Source organism: Nuphar pumila, chromosome 11 (genome assembly GCF_984573655.1).
Source record: "Nuphar pumila chromosome 11, dmNupPumi1.hap1.1, whole genome shotgun sequence".
Taxonomy (NCBI): Eukaryota; Viridiplantae; Streptophyta; class Magnoliopsida; order Nymphaeales; family Nymphaeaceae; genus Nuphar; species Nuphar pumila.
In genome coordinates, this window is record NC_143259.1 from 110,313,718 (window position 1) to 110,338,290 (window position 24,573).

Here is a 24,573-nt window from a genome sequence, read left to right on the forward strand (position 1 = left end):
CGTGAATCAGTAAGCAATGTCAAAGCTTCGTCACTCATGGATCCAAGCTTGGTCTGCGGTTCTTTCAAATAATGGCATTGTTGACTTGCAGTCCCAGTTCTTAAGACGTGCCTTTGCTCCTAACGGCTCTTTCCGCACAAAAGAATGTTACCTCTCTCTCCTTCTTTCGGGGGTGGATCGATTCCTGACAAACCTTATCTAGGGCAAGGGACCGACTCCTAGATCTCGTTTCCTGGCATGGCTCATCCTTCACGATCGGGTGCAGACTGACAGCTTCCTCAAAACCATCGTATTCCAGCTTTCGAGTAAATGTGTGTTGTGCGAGGCGGCCGAAGAAACTGTGTTTCACCTTTTTTAGAAGTGCACTGTATTTCAAAACATCTTTAAGGTTACCTGAAATAAGCTTGTGGTCAGCGTACGCCAAGAATCGTTTGCCAATGACTTGTTGTGGGGTCCTCAACCAATACGTCAGTGCAACAAATGGCAGATTATTTGGCGAACTTGGCTTCTCTCGTCCTGGTGGGCCGTTTGGATGACCCGCAACAACACCATTTTTTGGCATATTCCAGCGGTTTTCAATAAACTAGTGAACTTGATATTGGCACATGTGTACGCCATTCTGCACATCAGCCTTCCTGAGCTTTAGTGCAATCAACACCCATTGACACCTCCTGAACCAGGGTGACGCTCGTCGATCATCTGTATTTGTATCTTGCTTTCTTTTTAGGGCTTCTAGGCTTGCCTTGGGCCTTTTTTGTATTTCCGGCAGGTTCAATGTTGGTTGAACCTGTTTTTCGCAATGTTGATGGTTATAGTTCAACTCTCTCTCTCTCTCTCTCTCTCTCTCTCTCTATATATATATATATATATAAAGGCCCCATTTCTCGTTCTTCCCATTTTGCCCCGTAGGTTTTAAGTGTTTTATGATAAATCTGAACGTTAGATTTGTTTAGCATGTTTGATTTAGTGAGAATTAACTTCTGGATCATGTTTTTTCAACAAAAAAACATGTTTTTATGAGCCAGGAAAAACTGGTGCTTCATAGCCATTGATTTTGGATCACCGGAAAAACCTATATACAGGTCAAACTCTGGCAATCCAAAAGCTGGCTCCCACTAAACAAAACCTGTAGATCACATCTACGGTGTACGTGAGAAAAAAAACTTAAAAATATTACTTTTGAACGGGCCTAACCAGACCTAACGAAAAAAGAGGCCTAAGGAACCCATTATATATATATATATATATATATAGAGAGAGAGAGAGAGAGAGACGGACGAAGCTGTGCAGTTCTAAGGGAGAAAAAAGATGTACCATAATACACTACAACCAACAGTGTTCTTAACATTTCAAATTTGCTCTTTTGAAGTCAAGCATTTATTCCCCTCAAAAAAAATTCAAGCATTTACAATGGGGACCCACAAAATCAAGTGTTTGATCTACGCCATCGGTTGCTTAGATGAACGGTGAAGATGGGTTCAGGTATGGTTTTCTGTGATGCCGGCTATACAGATGTTAACATGGACCTGAAAACTTGTGGCCAGATCTAACACTTCTCTAATGATGAATGGTCGAAGATGAGGTGGCATATTCTTTCCCTCCAAGTCTCGAGATATCTATAGGACCTATAAACTCCTAGCTCATGTCAACAGCCCACATCAATATAGACCTTTGGGGCAATGTGCAGTCAAAGACGCATTGAAGTGCAGTAAGCCAATGGCTTGATTAGTAGCTGTAAAAAATTGAAAAGATTAACCTGTATCGCAAGTTCCAAGCTTGGGAACTCTCCATATCCGTGAAATTGATCTTAATCCCCTCTTTGTCTGCAAGTGAAGGAAGATTTGCCTCTGCTTCTTTCTGTTTCAATGTTGAAATGAAATCAGAGTTGCTCAATATTGAACTATGAAGTTGCAGTATGTACAGATCAACAAGAATTGACTTTACAAAGTATGTAGCATCTATTTCTGTAATAAGAAATAAAGATGACCACAAGTAGAAGAGTGGAAAGGAGGGAAAATGAGAAACAGGGAAAGGGTACAACCTTTGGTATTATAACTCTTCCAAGAGAGCTTACGTCACTATTCTTGAGCTCCTTCTGCAATAGTAGTCTTAAATTCTATTGAAACGCCAAGTTAACCTATTTTAGAATAGAAGCTAAATACAAAAATTAAACTAAAAAAAAGGTGTTGAAAAAATTAAAAAAAATAAAAAACCCACTTTGTTGAGAGATTGGTCTTGAAGGACCAAATGTTTCTTCGTGGTACCATTTGCCTCTTTCTTCTTTGATCTGCTTGCTTTCCATGAGGGGGATTTGCTCCTGGTGTAACGAGTGAAGCTCGGGCTGTTCTTTCTCGCTATCCTTCTCTTGCTCCTTGCTGCCTTCGTTATAAACAGTCCAAAAGGCCATGATGCGTTCCCAAAGCCACCACCATAAGCATTACCATCCTTCTCATCACCAGCATTGCTGCAAAATTGGTGAGGGCATAGATTGGGATCGGGAAGGTGGTCAGAAACAGCATTACAAACGCCACCATCAATGCTGGTGTTATCCACAAGGGGCTGCAAGATTGAGTAATCAGGAGTGGGAAAGGGAAAATGAAGAAGTGGGTGTTGTGGGTCATGGTCATTGGTGGGCAATGAAAGAAGGGTGTCTATAGGTGAAGAGGTGGGATGTGGGGAGGAAGGAGAGTCAAGGCATGGAGTCTCCAACCACATTCTTGCAATGTGGAAAGGAGACGCAAGGCATGGGAAGAATGGCTGGGAAAGAATGTGGTGGTGGTGGTGGAAGAGGAGGAGGGGTCTGTGAAAACGAGGGGAGGAGGGTAGGGAGGGAGTGTGTGCTCCCAATGGGAGCGTGCCACTTTGAAGGGGAAGGGGAGAAACTTGTCGCGTGGAGGAGGGGGTGGAGCAGGTGGGGAGGGAGGGAAAGGTACTTGGCTAAGAAGGGAAGGGTTGGGGAGCGTGGGAGGGCGCCATTAGGCAGTTGGGGTGACGTCGCCGACTGTGGTGACAAATGGGGGGAGAGGGTCAGAGTGTTGGGGACGCTGCCACTCCGGCGAGCCATGGCTGCAAAGTGGCGCTTGCCTGCGTTTAAGTATCTTGCCTGCGGGCACAAAGAAACATGGTAGTTGTGGGGCCCACAACAATACATCTCTCAAAAGTTTTTTGGGTTGGTTCCTTGCAAGTTACAGATCTCAGACACTCTCTCAGGTTTTTGGGGTTGGTTGCTTGCAAGTACAACTCTCTCAAAAGTTTTTGGGGTTGGTTGCTTGCAGGTTACAAGTTACAACAAGGGGACCAAACGGATCGAATATGGGCCAGATCATGCGAACAGTTCGGATCCCATTAAATATGAATCAATCAGGATCTGAAATATATATACATACAAAATTTCCGGTTTCTGTTAGGGATAGAAATAGGCTGAAACTAGGATGGAGGTTTCGCAATTTTTGGCTGATCTGAATCCGAATCCCCATGTATTTAACTGTTCTACATTCGAACCGTTTGCTTCCCTAGGTTCGGTAGAAAAGGGACTCAGGAACCAGTTCTTACGTGAAAAAAAAAAGAAAGAAAAAGTAAATGGATTGTCCCCAAGGATACTGCACTCCTGGCTAAGGGATCGGGTTGTATATATCAATGTCAGTATCGGCAGATACCTATGGTATCGGCATAAAATGAAAGGGCATCATCCCTCAATCGGCTATTTTCTAATAAATATAAAAATGCTAAAAACTCATTTTTAAATATTGTTTTAATGATTTTAACATGTGTCACGTTCTGATTGACAATGTTTTTTTATTGTATTTTTTGGCTGATACAGAACGATTCACTTAAGTATCGGTATCGGCCAAATGATTGGGGGCCGATACCGATAGTGACAACATTGGTATATATCTAAATTGAAGGGATGTCTTGTGTTTGCGGAGGCTGTCCCTTGCTGCAAGGCTGAAGCTAGGAGCTCCACTTGCCTGGGATTTTACATCGAAATTGCTTTAACACGGGATCAATAATACAACTACGCCTTCATCCCAAAACAATTGGGGTCGGCGATATGAACCAACAAAGAAAATCATTCTGGGTCTTTCACATGAATCCTTCTCCTCCATTCATTTCTATCTCATGCCATGTCCTCGGCGAGGTTCAAAGCATTCATATCCTTTTCTATCACCTCCATTCATGTCTTCCTAAGCCTACCCCGACCTCTTTTAATTAATATATTTTTCCGTTTCTCCATCCTTCTAACTGGAGCATCATTAAGCCTTCGTCGAATATTTGGGATCTATCATTCAATAGTATGGAGAAATTGATGGAGATGTAAATCATAGGATAAAGGTTGAGTGGATGAAATGGAAGAGTGCAACTGGAGTGTTGTGAGTGTAGATCTGACACAAATCATTGATCTTAATCCACAAATAGTTTGATTAAACAGAACTTATTATGATACTAAAGCACATTAGAATCTTAATTAAAGGACCCACATCTGTGCATAAATCATAGTGTATCATATTCAGATTAGATGTCTGACCAAACCTGATCCATTTTCACCCCAAATTACAAGTCTAAACCAGTCACAAGCCACGCTCTCAAGATTTTTTTCAGCAAGTAGTTTAATCATTCATGACCGAGTAGGTGTATCCTTAATCTTGCTTTGTGGAATCTGACTCATGGTGATACCTGATGGTCCGACCCGAAAAGCTCATAGGATCTGGAGTTGAACCCATCCTTCTATGGTCAATGCGCATTATCAGGTTAGACCAGCAAGATCTGAATACCTTCTTAGACTTAGACCTTGTTTGGGTATCCTTCACCTGGGTCTGAATCTGAATCTGGCTTGTCCCAACCCAGAATATCTTTGAAAATGAGAGTAATTTTTAGCCAATAAAGTCGGTTTAAGAATCATGCTTCAAGGCAGGCACGACCGACTCTCTCTCTCTCTCTCTCTCTCTCTCTCTCTCTCTCACGACCGAATGCAACAACGCCAACGACATTTACAATTAAGTGAAAGAATTCAGTATTCTGGCAAGACAGGAAGACAAAAATTGAGCGAACTAAATCATATAAAACACGGGAGAATGGCAGGAATGATCTCCAAAAAGTGGTTATTGTCTCACTTCCAAAGCTCCTCCACAGGGATCCCACGTTCACGAGCAACATCCCGGAAATGCCTCATCTTTGAGATAGCATCAACGGTTGCCCTGGCATTGTTGAGTGGATTCTTGCTGCCCAATTGCTTTCCAAGTGCGTTCTCTACGCCTGCCATTTCCAACACAATCCTCACAGCTCCACCTGCAATGACACCAGTACCAGGTGAAGCAGGCCGCAGCATCACCTTAGCAGCCCCATAATCTCCATCTGCCCTGTTGATGCACAGCACAAGAAAATGTCATGCATTAGATCCATGCTACAATAAAAGGCAAAGTCAATTCAACTAATTTTACCAACTGAACAGTTCAACATGAAAATTTCTCAAATTGTCTAAAAACTTTTGGACAGTGACCATAGGTTCTTGTGGCTACTAATATATCACCACCACAGTGGTGGCCCAGGAAGAAATCAGAAACTTATATAAACTTTTCGACACCATTTAAGCGCTGTTTGGGAGCCAATCATCGGAGGTGGTCGGAGTGGAGATGTGGAATCCTCGGCAGTAAATTTTGTTTGGAAGCATGTAAAAACAGGAAATAAGGGCATTTAGATAGCAGCTGCCGATTCTAAATCCTCAAACCAATTGCTCTATGAGGGAGGTGGTAATTATCAACATCTACACTGACGTCCACTCCCGTGGATGCTCCAGTGCTCCTGTTGATTTCCCAGCTACCTTCCTAACTACCACCTTAACTCCTGACCTACTGGCCTTGACTCTTTTAGAAAACTCTCTCTCTCTCTCTCTCTCTCTCTCTCTCTCTCTCTCTCTCTCTCTCTGGATTGAGAAGTAGAGGCTGGTCTGTGCCTCTCTTCCCTGCCTTCTGATCCAAAAACACAGCAAATTGCAGGTATTATTCTGCTATTGCATATCTACTGCCTCACGTATGTTGCATTCTTCTTCCTATTTCTGGGGTTATTTTGTTGTATCCACTGTCTTTGAATATCTTCTTCTAAAATTCTATTTGAGTTTGTGTTTTATGGCAATTTGTTATTAAAATCCAAATTTTTGTGGTAAGTTTGTCTTTGCCATGGGTGTATTGTTGTGATGGAAGTCATAGCGTCATTCCATAAGTTTCATTTTTTTATGTTGGAACTCATAGCTCAATATATTTTTTTGTATGCAAAATAAAATTTCTTTCATTTTCAGGTTTGTTGTTTCTCATTCACTGCTTCTTTTGATTACAAATAGCACTTGCCTTATTTCCTGGAAATCATGCTTACTAGTTATTTCAGTTAATTAAGACGTGTGTAATGTATAATTTTAAAGTTTATGGTTGAATTGAATGCGACACTATAAGATTGTTAATAGCTGTGTAACAGACAAAACAGGGTCATTGTTTGTGAGATAGCAATTGAGGATGCAAATACTGCATCCACCATTGAACTTGGTCTATCCCAAACAAGGTGAACAATGAGTTAGTAAATTTGATGCTGCTGCTCCCAAACAGGAAAGTAGGAAATGCTAAAATCATAATTCCTGGAGCAATTATGGATTTCATAGATGCATCCTCAGTTGCCAGCTCTCAAACAGAGTCATATTTAGTTTGATTTTTATAATGGTATACACTCCAGCAGCATCAGTCCAGTCTTGCACACAATGCCCAATTTACAAGACATTTTTGTTGTTCTATATATTTTATTTTTCCCAGCTACATCAATGCTTATCTCTAAGAGAATGGAAGAAAACTGAAGTTTATCCTGATCCAATAAAAGGGTCCACATACTAAAATGTGGTCATCGAACAATTCGACATGATTTGATTGGGATAAAAATTAGCTAGAAATTCAGTAAGTACTGAGGTTAATTTGCAGAATTCAAATATGCAATAAGGATCTTAAATAGTAGTTTTATCAATGCAGAATGCAAAAGAGAATGAGCATGGAGAGAAAACAGAAGACAAAAGCGTAAAATAGTCTTAATTTGTAACGGTTCTTGACTGACATAATAATAGGCACCAATACATATGAATAAGCGCTTGAACAAAATAATAAATAGGCATATAGTCTGATCACTCATGGGTAGAATCAAGTCAAGTTCATCATCTAATTATTAGAATTTATAACAAATTTTGTTGATGAGCTAACTAGATATGTAAGTAGTCAAAGTGGATTAAAAGACCACTGAACAGAGTTTCTTAAGCAGCCCAACAAGATGGAAAAAATCATCTGATTTCCTCAAACAGGAGGTAAATTTGCAAATTCGAAGACCATACTTATACAAAATATTTGATAATGAAAAAACAACTATTATTGGCCGAAGAATTCATGAAGCTGTTAGCAGCATCAATACATGGACGAATGGTTACTTGATTGTGCACCTCAGGTCACCCATAACATGCAACCAATGTGCTGGGTTGCAGGTCTCTAGTGCACTACATCTACCTATGAGTCAGGATTATGAGCACAAACACGTTTACATTCACATATTTATTCATTTGCTGAGTCTAACTAAATGGAATTCACATGTCCGAACAACACTGGCTCTTAACTTTAAGAATGCTAGCGACTACTGAACACAACAATGCTTATATTAAACAATGTGCTGGGTTGCAGGTCTCTAGTGCACTACATCTACCCATGAGTCAGGTATATGAGCACAAACACGTTCACATTCACATATATATTCATTTGCTGAGTCTAACTAAATGGTATTCACATGTCCGAACAACACTGGCTTTTAACTTTAAGAATGCTAGCAACTACTGAACACAACAATGCTTATATTAAAGGGTGGAATGAGCTAGCTTGATGGTTGGGTCACACTATCATAACCGAGGGGTCTCCGATTCGAATCTGATGGGGGTGATCCCCCAGCTGGCCTATCAAAAAAAAAACTTGTGTTAAAGATCATATGCCTGAAAGTTTTGAACATGAAGAACCAATAGAATATGTCGTATATTAAGTTGGAGAAAGTTTGAAGGCGACATTAGTTATGACAATCGCATTGTGTTGGAAATAATTCCTTCCAAAAGAAGAAAATATCTGCTAACCATATAGATCAATAGATCAATCAATTGGAGAATTAGTACAAAGTGGCTGTCAGACAAGCGCTACCTGAAGCAGATCAGTTTGAGATAAAGCAAACAATGAGTCAATGAATTAGAATGATCAGAACTGGGAAGGTAGAAAAAGAAATGACCAAGGTTCCAAGCAGGAGGTGAGAGATGAGGTCTATGCTTCACTTCTCATCCACTCACAATTTTCACTTGATCATTAAACTTAAAAAGGGTTCCTGAAAGCAAAAGAAGACATTTATGAAAATTCAAGCGATAGAAATAGTCAAACTTTCTTGCATCCATCAAATGTATCACATGAGAGAAATAGTGTGCCACCCTCCATGATAAGCATAAGGATGTTGTGTATCACTCTGTTCAAAGGACATGGATAATGAGAAAAATCGAAGGTAAGGAGATGGATAATGAGAAAAATCGAAGGTAAGATCAGAACTCCATACACGTAGTATGAAGGAATTGCTGGAGAGTTGTTGACAGTACATTTTCTATAGTCAAGTCAAATATATAACCATTTTTGTCAGTGAAGTCAAATATATATCCCTTCTAATGCTACCATTCCTAGGCACAATATAGCTTAAGTAAACAAAATCAATACATAAAGCTAACACTAAAAATGTTGCCATTGCAGTTTGCACCTCAATGTCTAATCTCTCTTTGCCTTCGCATTGTTCTGCTTTCACCTTCTCCATATTTAATTGAAAGAGCTTTCAGGTAACAGATGGAAGCAAGTAAGCAAGAACAATATCCTCTGGATAGTAATGTGAACTTATTGAAATGCCTGAAGGCATTGTATCATGTTTCAGAGTATCCAAACATACAACAACTCCACTTCAGGTGCTTAACAATACATGAAATGGCTGCCTAGACCATAGACACTGCCAATTGGCTAATCAATTTCAAATAACTAGCAACAGCTGCAACAAGAACACATGCAAATACACATTCATTCTGGATGACAACTTTAATAAGACTGAACTGGATCCTGCTATAAAAAGGGCACTCAGGATGCATACCTGAGTTGCTTGAAAGAACAGACTTCATAATGGCCACTCACCAGTAGTGATGGATAACATGTCACGAAGGATCACATTCTCTTTCCAACTTTTCCTTCGGAAGGAATTTGACATACCAATCCACTTGCAGTGGCAAGCTAGTGTATTCTAATGGGCGTCTCTCCCATGCGACTTTTCAAAAGTCCAAGACATTAAGGTCCTTTTCTTGTTGTCCAAGAAAGAAGGGGACAATAGTGCATTTGCATCTATTCATAGTGACTATAGTGGTTGGTTCAAAAGCTTTAACTGCCAGTAATTTGTACCTTTAGTGTTTCCTCCTATTATGCCTCTTATCTAAATATCATTATATGTAGACAATAGATATTTGTTCACACCTTCGTGTGTATTTTTTGCCCATTATTGACATTATAAATATACTCTTGATCTAGTCATTGATACACTTGATTTTTTTAGTGTCATTATATGTAGACAAAAGATGCTTATTCATACCTTCGTGTGTGATTTTAGCACATCATTAGCATTATACTCTTGATCTAGTCGCTGATGCATTTGATTTTTTAGTATCATTATATGTAGACAAGAAATATTTATTTACACATTTGTGTGTTATTTTAACCAATTGTTGGCATTATGCTCTTGTTCTAGTGGTTGATATACTTTTTTTAAGTGTCATTATATGTAAACAAGAAATGTTTACACACTTTCGTGTGTGTTTTTGTCCATTTAGTGACATGATTATTATGCTCTTATTCTAGTCGTTGATACACTTGATGTTTGAGGTTTGGAGGCTTAGGAGGTGATTGCTTGTGGTGGTCAAACTATTATTGAAATTTGCAAAATATCACTTTTTGATATTTGTGAGAATTTAAATCTCTTCATATTTTTTACAAATTAGTGTTGATTTGCAAATATCATTCTCTTTGTTATGTGGGTTTTTCTAAATCTCTCCTTGAAATTTCTAATCTTTTACTACTTATTTTTTAATGTACGGAAGATGTTTATGGATAAAAATTTCAAGCATTTTTTGCATACTTGAGGTTTTCTTTATATTGTGAGCCTTCTTGCTTGTGCCCCTTTGTGGGTGTTGAGAGTGGTGGTCCTTACGAAAACACTTGTGTATTGTCCACTTGATATTAGTGGACACTTTTGTTTGGAATTTAAGAATATTTGATTCTTTACATTAAAATCATGCATTTTATGTGCATTTTATTGATAAAAATAGCTATTTTTATTATCGTCTTATGTGCATTAAATATGCTTTAATTGCATGTTCGATACATATGTGTGTTTCACATTAATTATCTTGTTCACATTATTTTATGCATGATGTTAATTAGCTTTTTTTTAGACAACTTTTTTTTTATTATATGCATGATTGAAATACTTAGGATATTATTTATACATGATTCTTTATCTCTTCTTGATGAATCATATGTCCTTTAATGATCAAATTTTCTTATGGCCAATGTTATGTTTTATTGAAAAATATGTTGATTTTATGAGTATGGTTCGATTTCATAAAACTTCATCCGTTGAGGAATACTCCTCTTGTCTTTCTTAATGATTACCTAATGTTTATAAAAATTATTACTACTTTGTTTGAAAATTTTATTCGTGTTTTACAATATATTGGTTTTAAAACTTTATAACTATTAGGCTAGGATATTTTTCTTGTGTAGTTGGAATCTTTTAATTTGTTCTTTCTACAGGCTCTTAAAGATGCGATGGATTGAGAAAGGACATCTTTGATGCATCATGTCGTAAAGATAGAGATAGCCGATGCATGCATATACGTATGTTTTGTCATACATATATATTTGTTTCATATTGTATATATATACATATATATATATTATTTATAATAATGTAATAGGTAAATATCCTCTAGGGGTATTTTCATCATTTTACTTATGTACTAGGGATTGTTCATTAAGAACGATTTTTTTCTTTTTTATTTATTTATTTTTTTAAATTTGATTTTTTAAGGACTCTAAGGTGTTTTGACCATATAGTTGTTGGAGGCTCTCCAACAGTCATAAATATGTCTACTTGGAGCTTTCATTTGGTCTCTCTCTCTTCTAATGTGTATATAAAGGGGCTTTGTTTCTCCTCAGTTGTTAATGATTCTCTTAAGCATTTATGCTCAATAAAGATAAATATTTTTACATTTTGTAGTTTTATATTTAGTTTCTTAATATTTTATATACACTTAGTGCTTGTGTTGTTGCCCCTTGATGGCTATTGTTTTGTCCTATAATGGACTTGTGCTTGTGCACATTGTGCTGTGATCTTGTAAGCACTTAATGGCATTGGTTTGTGCTTATGCACTTTTGTGATCATAATCTTGTAAAGCCCTTAGTGGCATTGTTTTTGTATTTTCCGATATTTCATTACACCTTCAACTTCAATCATACACAAAAGAAACAAATAATGAAGATTTTTTACCTTATCTCATTTCCTTGAATAGAAAAAGGGTGTAAATACACTCTTACACAAAAACCCTCTCCCTTGTGCACAAATCAACCCCCAAATTGCTCTCACGGCTCATAGAATGTGTGGGTTCTTCTCTAATGGCCTTTGCGTAGACGAGGAAGTTGGCCCTCAAGAGGTCTTCAAAATCCAAAAATTAAAAATACGATTCAGCCCAACCCTTTTTAAAGTATGTTGAAGGTGTATCATACGATACACACTCATATTGCTATACGAGTGTGTATCATATTGTATCATACCATATCATACAATGCATACAACATTATACATATATATCAAATAAAGCAAGTTTTGAAAAATTAAGATTCAAACATGGTTTCAAAACATACATATATCTAATTTCTAAAAAATAAACAAATAAGTCTTATAAGATATTTAATAAAACACAAGCCAATGATGATTAAAAAACCATTTAAAGATATTTTTTAATAAATAATAACATATATATATATGTATATATATTAACAATAAAAAAATAAGTGTTTTCTCATACATAATGCATGGAATAGATAACACAAAAAATACTTAAAGATATAAGATACATATCGCGTCCATATTTCTCTTTAATCCAAGCCACACAAACTCGGACCAAAGAATCCCAAGACCCAAAAGAGGCAAAATGTTAAGAAGAATTTTTTTGCTTTGATACCATGTAATGAAATAGCGAAAAATACAAAAACAATGCCACTAAAGGCTTTCCAAGATTACGATTACAAAAGTACATAAGCACAAACAAATTCCATTAAGGATTACAAGATCGCAACACAATGTGTACAAGCACAAGTCCACTATAGGACAAAACAATAGCTATCAAGGGGGCAACACAAGCACAAAGTGCATATAAAACATTAAGGAACTAAATAGAAAAACACAAAATGTAAAAAATATTGATTTTTATTGAGCATAAATGTTTAATAGAAGCATTAACAATTGAGGGAGAACAAAGCCCTTTTATATACACATTACAAGGGGGAGAGAGACCAAACGGCAGTTTTCAATAGAGTCGTTGGGAGCTCCCAATTGTCATATTTATGACTGTTGGAGAACCTCCAATGACTCTATGGTCAAAAGACCATAGAGCCCTTGCTTAAAAGGGAAAATTGCAAAAAAAAATAATAAATAAAGAAAAAATTATTTCTAATAAACAGACTCTATTGCATGAGTAAAATGATAAAAATACCCCTACCCTAGAGGATATTTACCTATTATATTATTATAAATAATATATATGTGAATACATATATAATGTATATATGTACAATATGAAACAAATATATATGTATAACAATACATACACATATATATATTCATGTATGTATGTGTGAAAATCTCTACAAAAAGAGATTGTGTGTAACACCACAATACAAGAAATACAAAGAGTGCACAAAGGCACAAAGGAGAACACTCACAAGTGCACGAAGGCACGGATACACATGCACAACAGCATGAAACAAAATGAACTTCAATTCATAAGTTCCCAAGAGGGGCTTTACAATATTGCATATGCACTCACCAAAAAAGAATATGTTTACAAGGGCCACTAAGGCCTATTTATAATGCAAAAAAAAGCCACATGTGCAGCTCAATATGACTGTTGGAGCTGCACCCAACGGTCACATTTGTGACTGTTGGGGCAGCTCCAACAGCTATATGGAGCTGTCCCTTTCACAACAGTCAAAAAGAAAAAAAGTGTAAAAAGCAAAAGTAAATAAAAAAGAAAAAATAAAAATGTTAGCTCATTAGGGTGGCTGACACCTATTAAGTAAAAGGACTGAAATACCCCTGATGGGTATTTCAATTTACAGTTAAAAGAGACATAATATTTTAACACTCCCCCTCAAACTTAGGGTGTCACGACCGAAAGTTTGCCAAGAAGGAAGTTAAATCTTAGAGAACACAGCGCCTTAGTGAAGAAGTCTGCCAGTTGATATTCTGATGTAACATAAGGAAGGTCAATGGTTTTTCTTAAATATTCTTCACGAACATAGTGGCAGTCCATCTCGATATGCTTCGTGCGCTCATGAAATGTGTGATTTTTGGCAATGTAGATTGCACTTTTATTATCACAACATAATTTTGTGGGTCCTTGAACTTGAATATTCATATCTTCCAACAAGTTGCGAATCCAAACAATCTCCATGGTAGTAGATGCCATGGCTCTATACTCAGCTTCGGTGGATGAAAGCGATACTTTTTGTTGCTTCTTGCATCTCCAAGAGATTAATGATTCACCTAAAAAAAATACAGAAACCAGTGGTGGAGTGACGGTTATTTGTGTCACCTCCCCAATCAGAGTCAGTATAAGCAATTAAACTTAATTCAGACGTAGAAGATAGAAATACTCCCTTGTTTACTGTACCCTTTATGTATCTGATGATGCGAAGGATGGCGCTCATATGGACTGTAGTAGGTGCATGTTGAAATTGACTAGCAACATGTACTGCATGAGAAATATCAGGCCTGGTAATGCTGAGATACGTTAGGGATCCAACCAGTTGCCGGTAAGGTGTGGGATCTTTTAAGAGAATCCCATCATCAATCTTCATCTTTGAACCTACTATTTCAGGAGTTTCGCAGACCTTGTCATCTGTGATTCCTGATCTATCAAGAATCTCACAAGCAAGTTTAGTTTGAGACAAAAAATAGCTTCTCTGAGAATAGGCAACCTCAATTCCTAAAAAATATGTCAGAAATCCTAAGTCTGACATTTCAAATTTTGAAGTCAAAATAGATTTAATGCTCTTGATTCCTTTGATATCATCACCTGTTATTAACATATCATCAACATATAACAATCCCTGCATCAGATTTCTTAACAAACAATGCAGTGTCAGTATAGCATGAAGTGAAACCATTTTCAGTCATTACATTGTTAAACCTATCGTGCCAAGCCTTGGGTGCTTGTTTCAGTCCATAAAGAGCTTTACGAAGACGAAGAACTTTATTTTTAGGGATTTCCATACCAGGTGGAGCATCCATGTAAACTTCTTCATTAAGATCTCCATTTAAAAAGGCATTTTTGACATCCATTTGGTAAATATTCCATTTTCGAATTGAAGCAATGGTGATAAGACATCTGACAGTAACCATACGAGCTACTGGAGCAAATGTCTCTTCATAGTCAATCCCATATTCTTGACTGTACCCTTTAGCTACAAGACGAGCCTTATACCTTTCAAGAGAACCATCACTCTTAGTCTTGACCTTGAACACCCATCGACATCCTATAGTTTTCTTGCCATTGGGAAGAGATTGAAATTCCCAAGTGTTAGCTTTCTTAAGAGCTTTGAGTTCACTCTCCATGGCTTCTCTCCATTCAGTACATTGTTTGGCTTCTCCAAAATTTTTTGGTTCAAAATAAGAGTGAATGGCACTCAAACAAGCTCGATATTTAGGAGAGAAAGAATCAAAAGATACGAATCTAGAGGGAGTCCTTCTAGTTCTTTCAGTTCTCCTAGGATGAGAATCATGAGTGGAAATAGTCTCACTAGGTTCACTATATAGTTCAATAGCACTCCTAAAGGTGCTTCTATCTTTATGCGAATAAGTGATGGGTTCTCTAGATACATTTTCTTCTTGAAGGGTAGAAGGGTTAGAGTTATTGTTGATCACAACCATTTCATTTTCACTATTATATGTTGATTCATCATCACTAGAGATATCATCATCCTTAGATAAAAGGTCAAAAAGAAAGGAGTAATCGGCATTTTCTAAATGAGATTCATTTTTGTCAAAACCACTATCATTTTCCAAAAAAGTTACATTCCTTGAAACATATAATTTATCATTCTTAGAGTCATAACATCGAAATCCTTTTTGAGTTTCCGAATAGCCAAGAAAAGCACAAGGAATGGCTTTTGGTGAGAGTTTATCATTTTTATCGGTAAGAACAAAGCACTTACAACCAAAAACTCTCAACCTATTATAATCAGGTTCTTTTTCATATAGAATCTCAAAGGGAGAAATTTTATCTAAATTTTTGGATGGAAGTCGGTTGATAAGATAGACGGAAGCAAGAGCCGCTTCGGCCCAAAAATTTTTAGGAATATTTTGGGAAATGAGAAGGGTTCTAGTGGTTTCAATGATATGCCTATGCTTTCTTTCGGCCAAACCATTTTGTTGTGGGGTCTTAGGACACGATCTTTGATGGACAATGCCACAATCCTCAAGATATTTCTTAAACTCATTAGAGAGATATTCACCTCCGGAATCAGTCCTAAATATCTTTAAATTACTATTAAATTGATTTTTAATCATCATATGATATGTTTTAAAACATGAAAAAACTTCATGCTTATGTTTGAGAAAATGTATCCAACAATATCGTGAGAAATCATCTACAAAAATCACATAGTAAGCAAAACCACCTTTGGATATGACAGGTGCCGGTCCCCAAACATCCGAGTGAATAATTTCAAAAGGTTTAGTACTAAACATAGTTCTTGGTTCAAAAGGTATACTTCTCATTTTTCCAAGAATACAATCATTACAAGATAAAGTATTTTTACAAAGATCTTTAACAAAATGTAGATAGGATAACTTGGTAATGTTGGGATGACCAAGTCTCTTGTGCCAAACATTTATGTCTTTATGTTGGGCCACATTACAAAAGGTGTTTTTAGGAATTTGAAGAAAGTCCACATAGTACAAGTCTCCTTTCCTAGAGCCTTCCCCAATCAATCTCCCGGACCGGTGATCCTGTATTAAACATTTATTAGATGAGAATTGAATGTTACACCCAAGGTCTGTGAGTTGAGAAACGGAAAGCAAGTTTAAATTTAATTTTGGTATAAGTCTAATTTTTGGAATAAAGAAGTTTTGGGTTTTAAAATTTCCAATTCCCTTAATTTCTAGAGAAGTACCATCCGCGGTCGAAACAAAAGAAGGTGACACATTTTTAGAATACTCGGAAAGAGATGAAATGTTTGGGGTCATATGAAAGGATGCACCCGAATCTAAGAGCCAAGAAGTTTTACCTGGAGGAGAAGAGGTGGATACGGCGGCACCGGAAATAGCTCCTTTTAGAAGAGGTTGAAGAGCCTCCACAATTTGATTGAGAGATAGAGCTTCTTTTGAATATTCCTCTTTGGATGGTTGAGATGTAGTTGCCATTGCTAGAAGTTTCTTCCATTTTGGGCAAACCGGTTTGATATGACCCGGTTCTTTGCAAAAGTGACACGAGATTTTGCTATAATCTCTTCTTCCTCCTTGATTTTGATTCTTAAAATGAGGAGGTCTATATGTTCTTAAATTGTTACCGGGTCTAGAAACGGCATTAACACCATCACATTCTTCTTGATTTGTGGACATTGCAAGCACACTAGGATTTTGCTTGCTAATGCCCATACGGGTTTCCTCTCCACTTAATTTAGTTAAGACATCTTCAAGAGAAGGAGAGGTAAAAGAGGATAGGAGAGAAGATCTTATTTGCTCAAACTCGGGCCTTAGCCCATTCAAAAAATTGAAGAATCGGTCTTCTTCTAATTGCTTATGATGAAGCTCTATGGCTTCTCCACTCCACTTGGGTTCAAGCATGGCAAGCTCATCCCAAATTGAAGAGAGTTCCGCAAAATACTCTCTTATAGACATATCACCTTGAACAAGAGTTAACGCTCTCTTTTGAAGATAATACTTATGGGACAAGTCCCTAGAAGTATACATCTTCTCAAGATACTCCCACGCTTGAGAAGCCTTTTTAAACTTTATAATGTTGGCATTAATCCTTGTCTCAACGGAAGAGGAAATCCAAGACAAGATCTTAAAATTCTTCATTTCCCATTGCTCATGTTTCCTACTATATTCCTCAAGAGCATTACTTCTTTCATCTCCCTCAAGGATTTTGATTTCTCCTTTTTTAACCAAAGTAATTTTAGGCTCGGGTTCCGGAATCGAGCCTTGAATGTAACCCCAAAGCCCTTTCCCTTTGATGTGAGCTTCCATATTTCCGGCCCACACATGATAATTTGAGCCATTTAGCTTGAAACCAAGAGAAAAATGGGAGTCTTTCTCACCCATTAGAGAGGAAAGAAGAGAGAAAAGAATACGTACCACAATAAGATTTTAAATCTTTCTTGTTGTAGTAATCTTCTAAAATATTGAATGAAGAAGAGCCTCCACTCCAATCACCAAAAAGTTGAAGGCACGTTTTTCGAGGCACTTGATATTGAGAAGAATCACACCAATTTCTTTCTCCAAACAACCTTGCTCTGATACCATGTGAAAATCTCTACAAAAAGAGATTGTGTGTAACACCACAATACAAGAAATACAAAGAGTGCACAAAGGCACAAAGGAGAACACTCACAAGTGCACGAAGGCACGGATACACATGCACAACAGCATGAAACAAAATGAACTTCAATTCATAAGTTCCCAAGAGGGGCTTTACAATATTGCATATGCACTCACCAAAAAAGAATATGTTTACAAGGGCCACTAAGGCCTATTTATAATGCAAAAAAAAGCCACATGTGCAGCTCAATATGACTGTTGGAGCTGCACCCAACGGTCACATTTGTGACTGTTGGGGCAGCTCCAACAGCTATATGGAGCTGTCCCTTTCACAACAGTCAAAAAGAAAAAAAGTGTAAAAAGCAAAAGTAAATAAAAAAGAAAAAATAAAAATGTTAGCTCATTAGGGTGGCTGACACCTATTGAGTAAAAGGACTGAAATACCCCTGATGGGTATTTCAATTTACAGTTAAAAGAGACATAATATTTTAACAGTATGTACATCTTAACAAGAAGAAGGTAAGTTCATTTCCTTTTTGATGTTTTTAGAAGATATTCATTCATTTTTACCCTTAATCCCATTTTTTTATGCCCTTAAACTCAAAATATGTTCCTAAGTATGTTATTGAACTTTGTTTTACATGTTTATAGTAATTAGATTTAGTAATCTAGGCCCTAAGAGGTTGATGGAGGGTAGTGTTTTAGAGGAAGTCTCCCAAAAGATCGCGCATTGAAATATAGTATACCAATTGACTTAAGGTCCACATTGAAAGGACTAATGAAGTGTAACTTTTGTGGCTTTGTAACACACGAAGGATTGTATAGAATTAAATGTCATGTTGTGGGACATAACAACTCTACCATGAAATTATATACCCATCATGTTTCTACTGATATTCGTATTGAGCTTCTTACTAATCTTATCAAAGATAAAAAAACACAAGAACATCTAGCAATTGCTAGAGTGAAATTGTCAGAGGAGGTCACTGATTCAGAAGATGAAGATAAATCATCATCATCTCGGGCTATTGAAAGATACAATAAACATAGAAAATTATTGAGTTGGGATATGATACATTGGATCCCCAAATTTTGAAAACCAAAAAAGAAGGTTTTATCTGAAAAAAAATTAGATTCCAAAAACCGGATCTAAATATTAGAAACAAGAGATATGGGGTCCGCTCTTCAAGTTTTGCGCCTTTCTTCCTCCTGTGAGTAGGGATAAGCCGTATCAGGGACTCAAAATCCTTGATAACTAGGCTATAGCTTGCAAGATGGCTTGTACCTCGTACTCTAGTCCTATAAAAGAGGTGAGGTTAATGGTGCAAGGCACCACAACACTCAAAAAAACATTAAATAAAGACAAATATACGAAATTAGGGACAAACACACTCTAAATAAAATAAATAATTAAAAATGAGAAGAAAGTAAACTCAGCACAGGCTTAGGTAGCCCTCCTAAGACATTGACTCCAATGAACGACGAATTCGACATCACCTTAGCAGGGCACGGGCTCAAGGAGGTTTAGATCCAACATAATGGATCCTATGATTGGTGACCAAGACATAGATTTGGCAAGTAGGTTCAACAGAATAAGGATGTTCAGGTTAGGTTAAGCTCTCAATATGACAGGGCTTCCTTAATCTAGTTTTAGATGGTTGGACTAGAGGGGTGGATCTCTATTTATAGATTTTGAAATGGATTTAAGTCTCGATCTATGTAACACGGACTCTTCTAATAGGGCATTGCACCCGTGTCGCACCCGCATCCATGAGAGTACGACACTTAGACACAAGTTCCTTTGTGTCGAGTGAAGTCAACTACATTGAGGTCCATTTCTGTCTAAAGTAGATTCAGTTAACCCTAACCAAGTCTAGTTTTGTCTATATTATACATATAAATACATAAATGCACACACACACACACACACACATACATATATATATATATATATATATATGCATCAGTGTGGTGTTATTTTTTATTGATAAGAAATAGCAATTGTAGATTGTTAATTTGATTTATTGCATGAATTTATGCATGATGAATTGATGATATGATGATTATTTTTATTTCATTAGTGTTAACTTAAAACTGTTAAAAATTTTATATATATGCCCTCCCTGCACCCTCGCACCCAAGTTTTTTTAAAGTGCAACATCGTCACATCCGCACTCGTTTCCGCATCTGCATTCGTACCCACACCTATGTGACTTAGGTCTCGATCCTATGCATTTTTAGTTCAAAAATCTAGATCCAGCTTCTGATGATGTGACACAATCTTATTTGTTGAAAGTTTTGAAGTCTCTTTCTGATTAGCTCTTGATATTAGATTGAATCCTATTAGTTGAGGTTACCTAGTTTAGGGGCTAAGCAACCAGAAAATAACAAAGTTCAATGAATTTAAGGTGAGAGAAATTCCTAAGGGATGAAGAAGACTTATCTCTAAGAGAAGAGGGAAAACTTCTAGGTGGCTTCTAGGGCATTTTAGGAAGATAAGGATCCAAGGTCATGGATAGGGATTATGGAGGCTTCCTATAGAATAGATATAGAAATTTTGTATCTTCATGTTTCAAATCGGGTTGTACTTCGGATTCATTATGACAGGCTAAATTATTTTTATCATAACTCTTTGTTTGAGTGTCAGATTGAAACACGGTTTGATGTGTTGGGAAGCTAACATCATCTACTTTAATTCATCTTTTAAGTGCAAAGCTAAATTCAATTATTTTGGGTGTAAAAAATGCACTCAAAGTGGGACCTACATAAAAACAGGATTTTGGTCAGACAGATTACCTTGTTTTTGTCATATTCTTTACTCCAATACAGGGTTGATCTAATTTTTGTCTCATTTGAAAGCTAAGATTCTCTAGTTTAACTCATATTTTGGTCAAAAAAATTGAAAATGTCGTTTTGAAGGTAAAAAATGCACGTGAACCTAATTTTGACTGGAAAATGACCCGAAACACCTTGTTTTCAAAGAGAGATTTTTTCAAAAAATTAGTTGATCAAAATTGAGGTGCCTACAGGTATGTTTCTATAACTAAAAATTGTAACTTTAACTATTGTAATGAGATATGAATTGAAAACCTTTCGGCATTTCATGTAGTGTTATTTTGTCTTAAGCGATTGTACTTATGGTGATTAGATTTATTAATGGCTTGGCGTCCACCTTAGTTGTCAAAAGCGCTAGTCGGAGCCTAGGTGAAGGACCCTAAAAGGACTAGTTCAGGCCTAGGTAGGACTAGTCAGCTTAGGCGGGACAAAAAAATCATCAAGAAAAGCAAAAATATTACCATAAATAGTTAAATTTAGTAACAAACATATGATTGTAATTGTGGATGAAGTGTGTAATTCAATGTAACATATTGCAATATATATATATATATAGAGAGAGAGAGAGACTTTGTTTCATTAGGTCACTATTAGGACCCACCAAAAACCATAGCTTTTAAATGTTTTATGCTCGATATGAACCGTTAGATGTGTTTATGATTGTTGTTGAATAGAAAACATGTAATTAATTAAGCATCTTTATATTCAAATGTGTTTCAAAGAGGTAAAAAAATCATTGATTAATATTGTACTACAACTTCATGATAAAATGTTCACATTTTTACATCAAAAAAATTTGAAACAAAGCTTGTTTCTCAATAAATAAGTATTGATAAACACATCTAATGGTTCAAATTGAGCATAAAACACCCAAAACTTTGATATTTGGAGGGTCTTAACAGTAAGAAAAGGGGAATAGGATGAACCATGCTCATATATATATATATATATATATATATATATATATATATATATATATATATATATATATATATATATATATATATATATATAGGAGAAAAAGAAAGAAAGATAAAAAGAGAGTGGAGGGGCGAGAGGAGGAAAAAGAAAAAAGAAAAAAGAAAAAAAGAATGAAAAAACAAAAGAAAAGGAAAAAAAGAGAAGGCAGAGGGGTGAAAGGAGAAGGAAGAAGCAAAAGAAAAAAATAAGAAGGTAAAAAGAAAAACAAAAAATGAAGAAAATAAGAGAACAAAAAAGAAAGCTTTTGGGGCAGGAGGAAGAAAAGGAAAAGAAAAAAGAAAAAAATGAGACAAAAAAATAACAATATGTCCCTGCAGCTTAAGTGGAGATAGCTTAGGTGGAGAAACAGGGCCCTACCGCCTAGACCCATAAGCCTAGGCAGTGTTGTCCCTACGCTTAGGCACTACTTTTGACAACTAAGACGTCTACAACATGGTGATGGACTAGTGTGGCGATATTGTGAGGATCTTGAAGGTCATATAGGGTGTGCTACTTTGAGATGCAGATTTTGTTATTTAGTGTTTCATGGAGACCCGAACCGCATGAAAGAGCACATTGAAGCAACTGGTGGAAACATGTCACAATGTCCATTGGCTACAGATAAGGGACGAGCTGAAATGCATGTCGATTAGAAGAAATCTGAAATATGAATATTAGATTAAGGAGCAAGAGGCACATGCCCGGGCAGTGGCTGCACAACCAAATCAAGAGCCACAAGGCCTACAACAAGATGTCCACAAGGCCTACAACAAGATGTCATCTTTGATGTCGAACGTGGGATGCTTGATAGTGAAGATGACTGATGTTGCTTTGTATCTTTTGTCACAAAACTTGTGTCTAACGAGATCTATATTTAGTTGATTGTGACATGAGATAAGACATCAATGTTTATTTGAATCATAAATATTTAATGACATCTATGTTTAGTTACATCTAGCTTGTATTCTACAAAAAAAAAATTTAGAGTTTTAGAGAATTTTTTAGTGAAAATACGATTTTTTATGATACGATACGTGTCTTACTTTGATCCTGGACAATACGGATTACGATATGCTTTTTACAACCTTGATCTAAATAAAATATGCAGCAACTCAAGGTGCTACTCACCTAATGACCATAAGCTACAATCTGGCAGAATATGCATCAAAAGCCATTAAACATACTGTGTTGACTCAATGTCACTTAAAGTTTAATAGCGATATTGAGTTGCGACATTTATTTTTAGCTATGAATAATAGGAATTTAGGGGCTGGAACTATTCTAGTGAAAAGCATAATTAATTTATATTATCTTGATCAGATATTCACTTTTTGGGAGTTAGAGCATGTTTCTGCAAAATTATCCCCACGGTTGTCTCAAACATGGCATGGCTCCTACGTGCATCACCTTCTATCTCCTCTCGTCTTGTATCTTCCTCATCTCTAGCCTAAACAAATACGTTAATACATGATGGACTGGAAATCACGCACAGGCTACTTCAAAGGATTGGCCAAGCACAATTAAAAACGTAAGTCGGCTAATGGCATATAAGATACCAACAGATCACAATCTTTCATGACTATCTTACCACTAATCATAACCTAGCTTCACTTCAATCCTTAAAAAAAACATATTTCAATCCAAGAAACTCATACATACACATAACAAATTCCATAACACTAAAACTATTTATACCAAATTTCAAATGAGAAATGCCCACATGAAAGTAACAATAAAAACAAGCATCGAACTCTTAGAAAGTTACAAGCAAGTAATGGGCAAATAGGCCTCCCAACTTAGCATTCTACGTGAAAATGTTCAATCTAAACAACATCCATTTAAAAAAGAACAATTGAGGTTAAAAATTGAAGAGCCAGCTCGAACAACACATAATTCTCAAACAGGAACCTAAGTGGGAAAAGGGGTCAAACCGAGAATCTCACCTATGAGGGAAGGTAGAATTCTTGTTCATGGGCACAGTGACAAGATTCCGCCTTGCGTTCGTCGCCGACTTCTCGACAGCGGAGATAACCTCCTTCGCCTTGCCGATGCCAACCCCAACCTGGCCCTGCTTATTGCCGACGATGACGATCGCGCGGAATGACATCTGCTTCCCTCCTTTAACGACCTTGGTCACCCTCCTCACCTGCACCACCCTCTCCTCGAACCCGTCCCTCACCTTCTCCTTCTTCTTCTTCGACCCGAACCCAGTCGTCTTCTTCACCTTGGCATCCATCACATAGATGTCATTCCCCAAAATGCTCACACCGCTGTAAGCCGTGCCGTAGATCTCCTCGTAGGCGGCCGCGATTTGTTCTTCGGTCTCCGGCGGGAGCTCGTCGAAGGAAGGGAATGGGACGTAGTCCTCCGGCGGGGGCACTGGCTCGAAGGGTACCTCCTCTTCTGGGTTCACTTCGTCGAAGAAGGATGTTTCGATTCCGTCGTCGTCTGAGGATTTTGCTCTGGTCGGTGGGAGTCGAAATTGGGGATTGAGTCTGAATGGAGAGTGTGGAATTGTGCAGGTGGGTTTTCTCAAGGAGTAGGAAATGGCTTTTGGGGAGGCCGTAAAAGTGAGTTGGGATGGAGAGGAATGGATTTTCAGAGAGGAGAAGAGAGAAGAAAGGGATGAGGCAACAGCCATTGGTGCCACTAGGCAAGGTGCGAGAGAAGCGAGAAAGGAGAGGGCTTATCCAATTTCAAAAGCACTCAACGATTTGAACATTTATGACTCGTGATGGAGGTTGTTCGAATCGGGAATCGTGAACCGGTAAATTCCGAGTCTAAGTGCAGTCGAGTCGGTATGCTTTTAAAGTGTTAGAGCATATATTAGGTCATATGATATATATAACGATCGTAGTAAAATAACTAAAATACCTTTAGGTCATA

At 37.1% G+C, this 24,573-nt stretch overlaps 1 protein-coding gene across 1 annotated transcript; it reads right to left on the bottom strand.

Annotated features, from left to right (window-relative positions):
* Positions 1-4,967: 4,967 nt before the first annotated feature.
* On the bottom strand, positions 4,968-24,373 carry LOC149822820 (small ribosomal subunit protein uS5c-like). Its single transcript, XM_089980067.1, has 2 exons — positions 23,631-24,373; positions 4,968-5,357 (listed from the first exon to the last, which is right to left on the bottom strand). The coding sequence occupies exons 1-2, from the start codon at positions 24,326-24,328 to the stop codon at positions 5,108-5,110; spliced, it is 948 nt and encodes a 315-aa protein (XP_089836193.1). The 5' UTR covers positions 24,329-24,373; the 3' UTR covers positions 4,968-5,107.
* Between the last annotated feature and the right edge of the window lie 200 nt (positions 24,374-24,573).

Coding starts and splice junctions, on each gene's coding strand:
- LOC149822820 (XM_089980067.1), bottom strand. CDS start 24,328: ATGGCTGTTGCCTCATCCCTTTCTTCTCTCTTCTCCTCTCTGAAAATC. Junction 5,358..23,630: donor AATTCTACCTTCCCTCATAG/GTGAGATTCTCG, acceptor GTGCATCAACAG/GGCAGATGGAGATTATGGGG.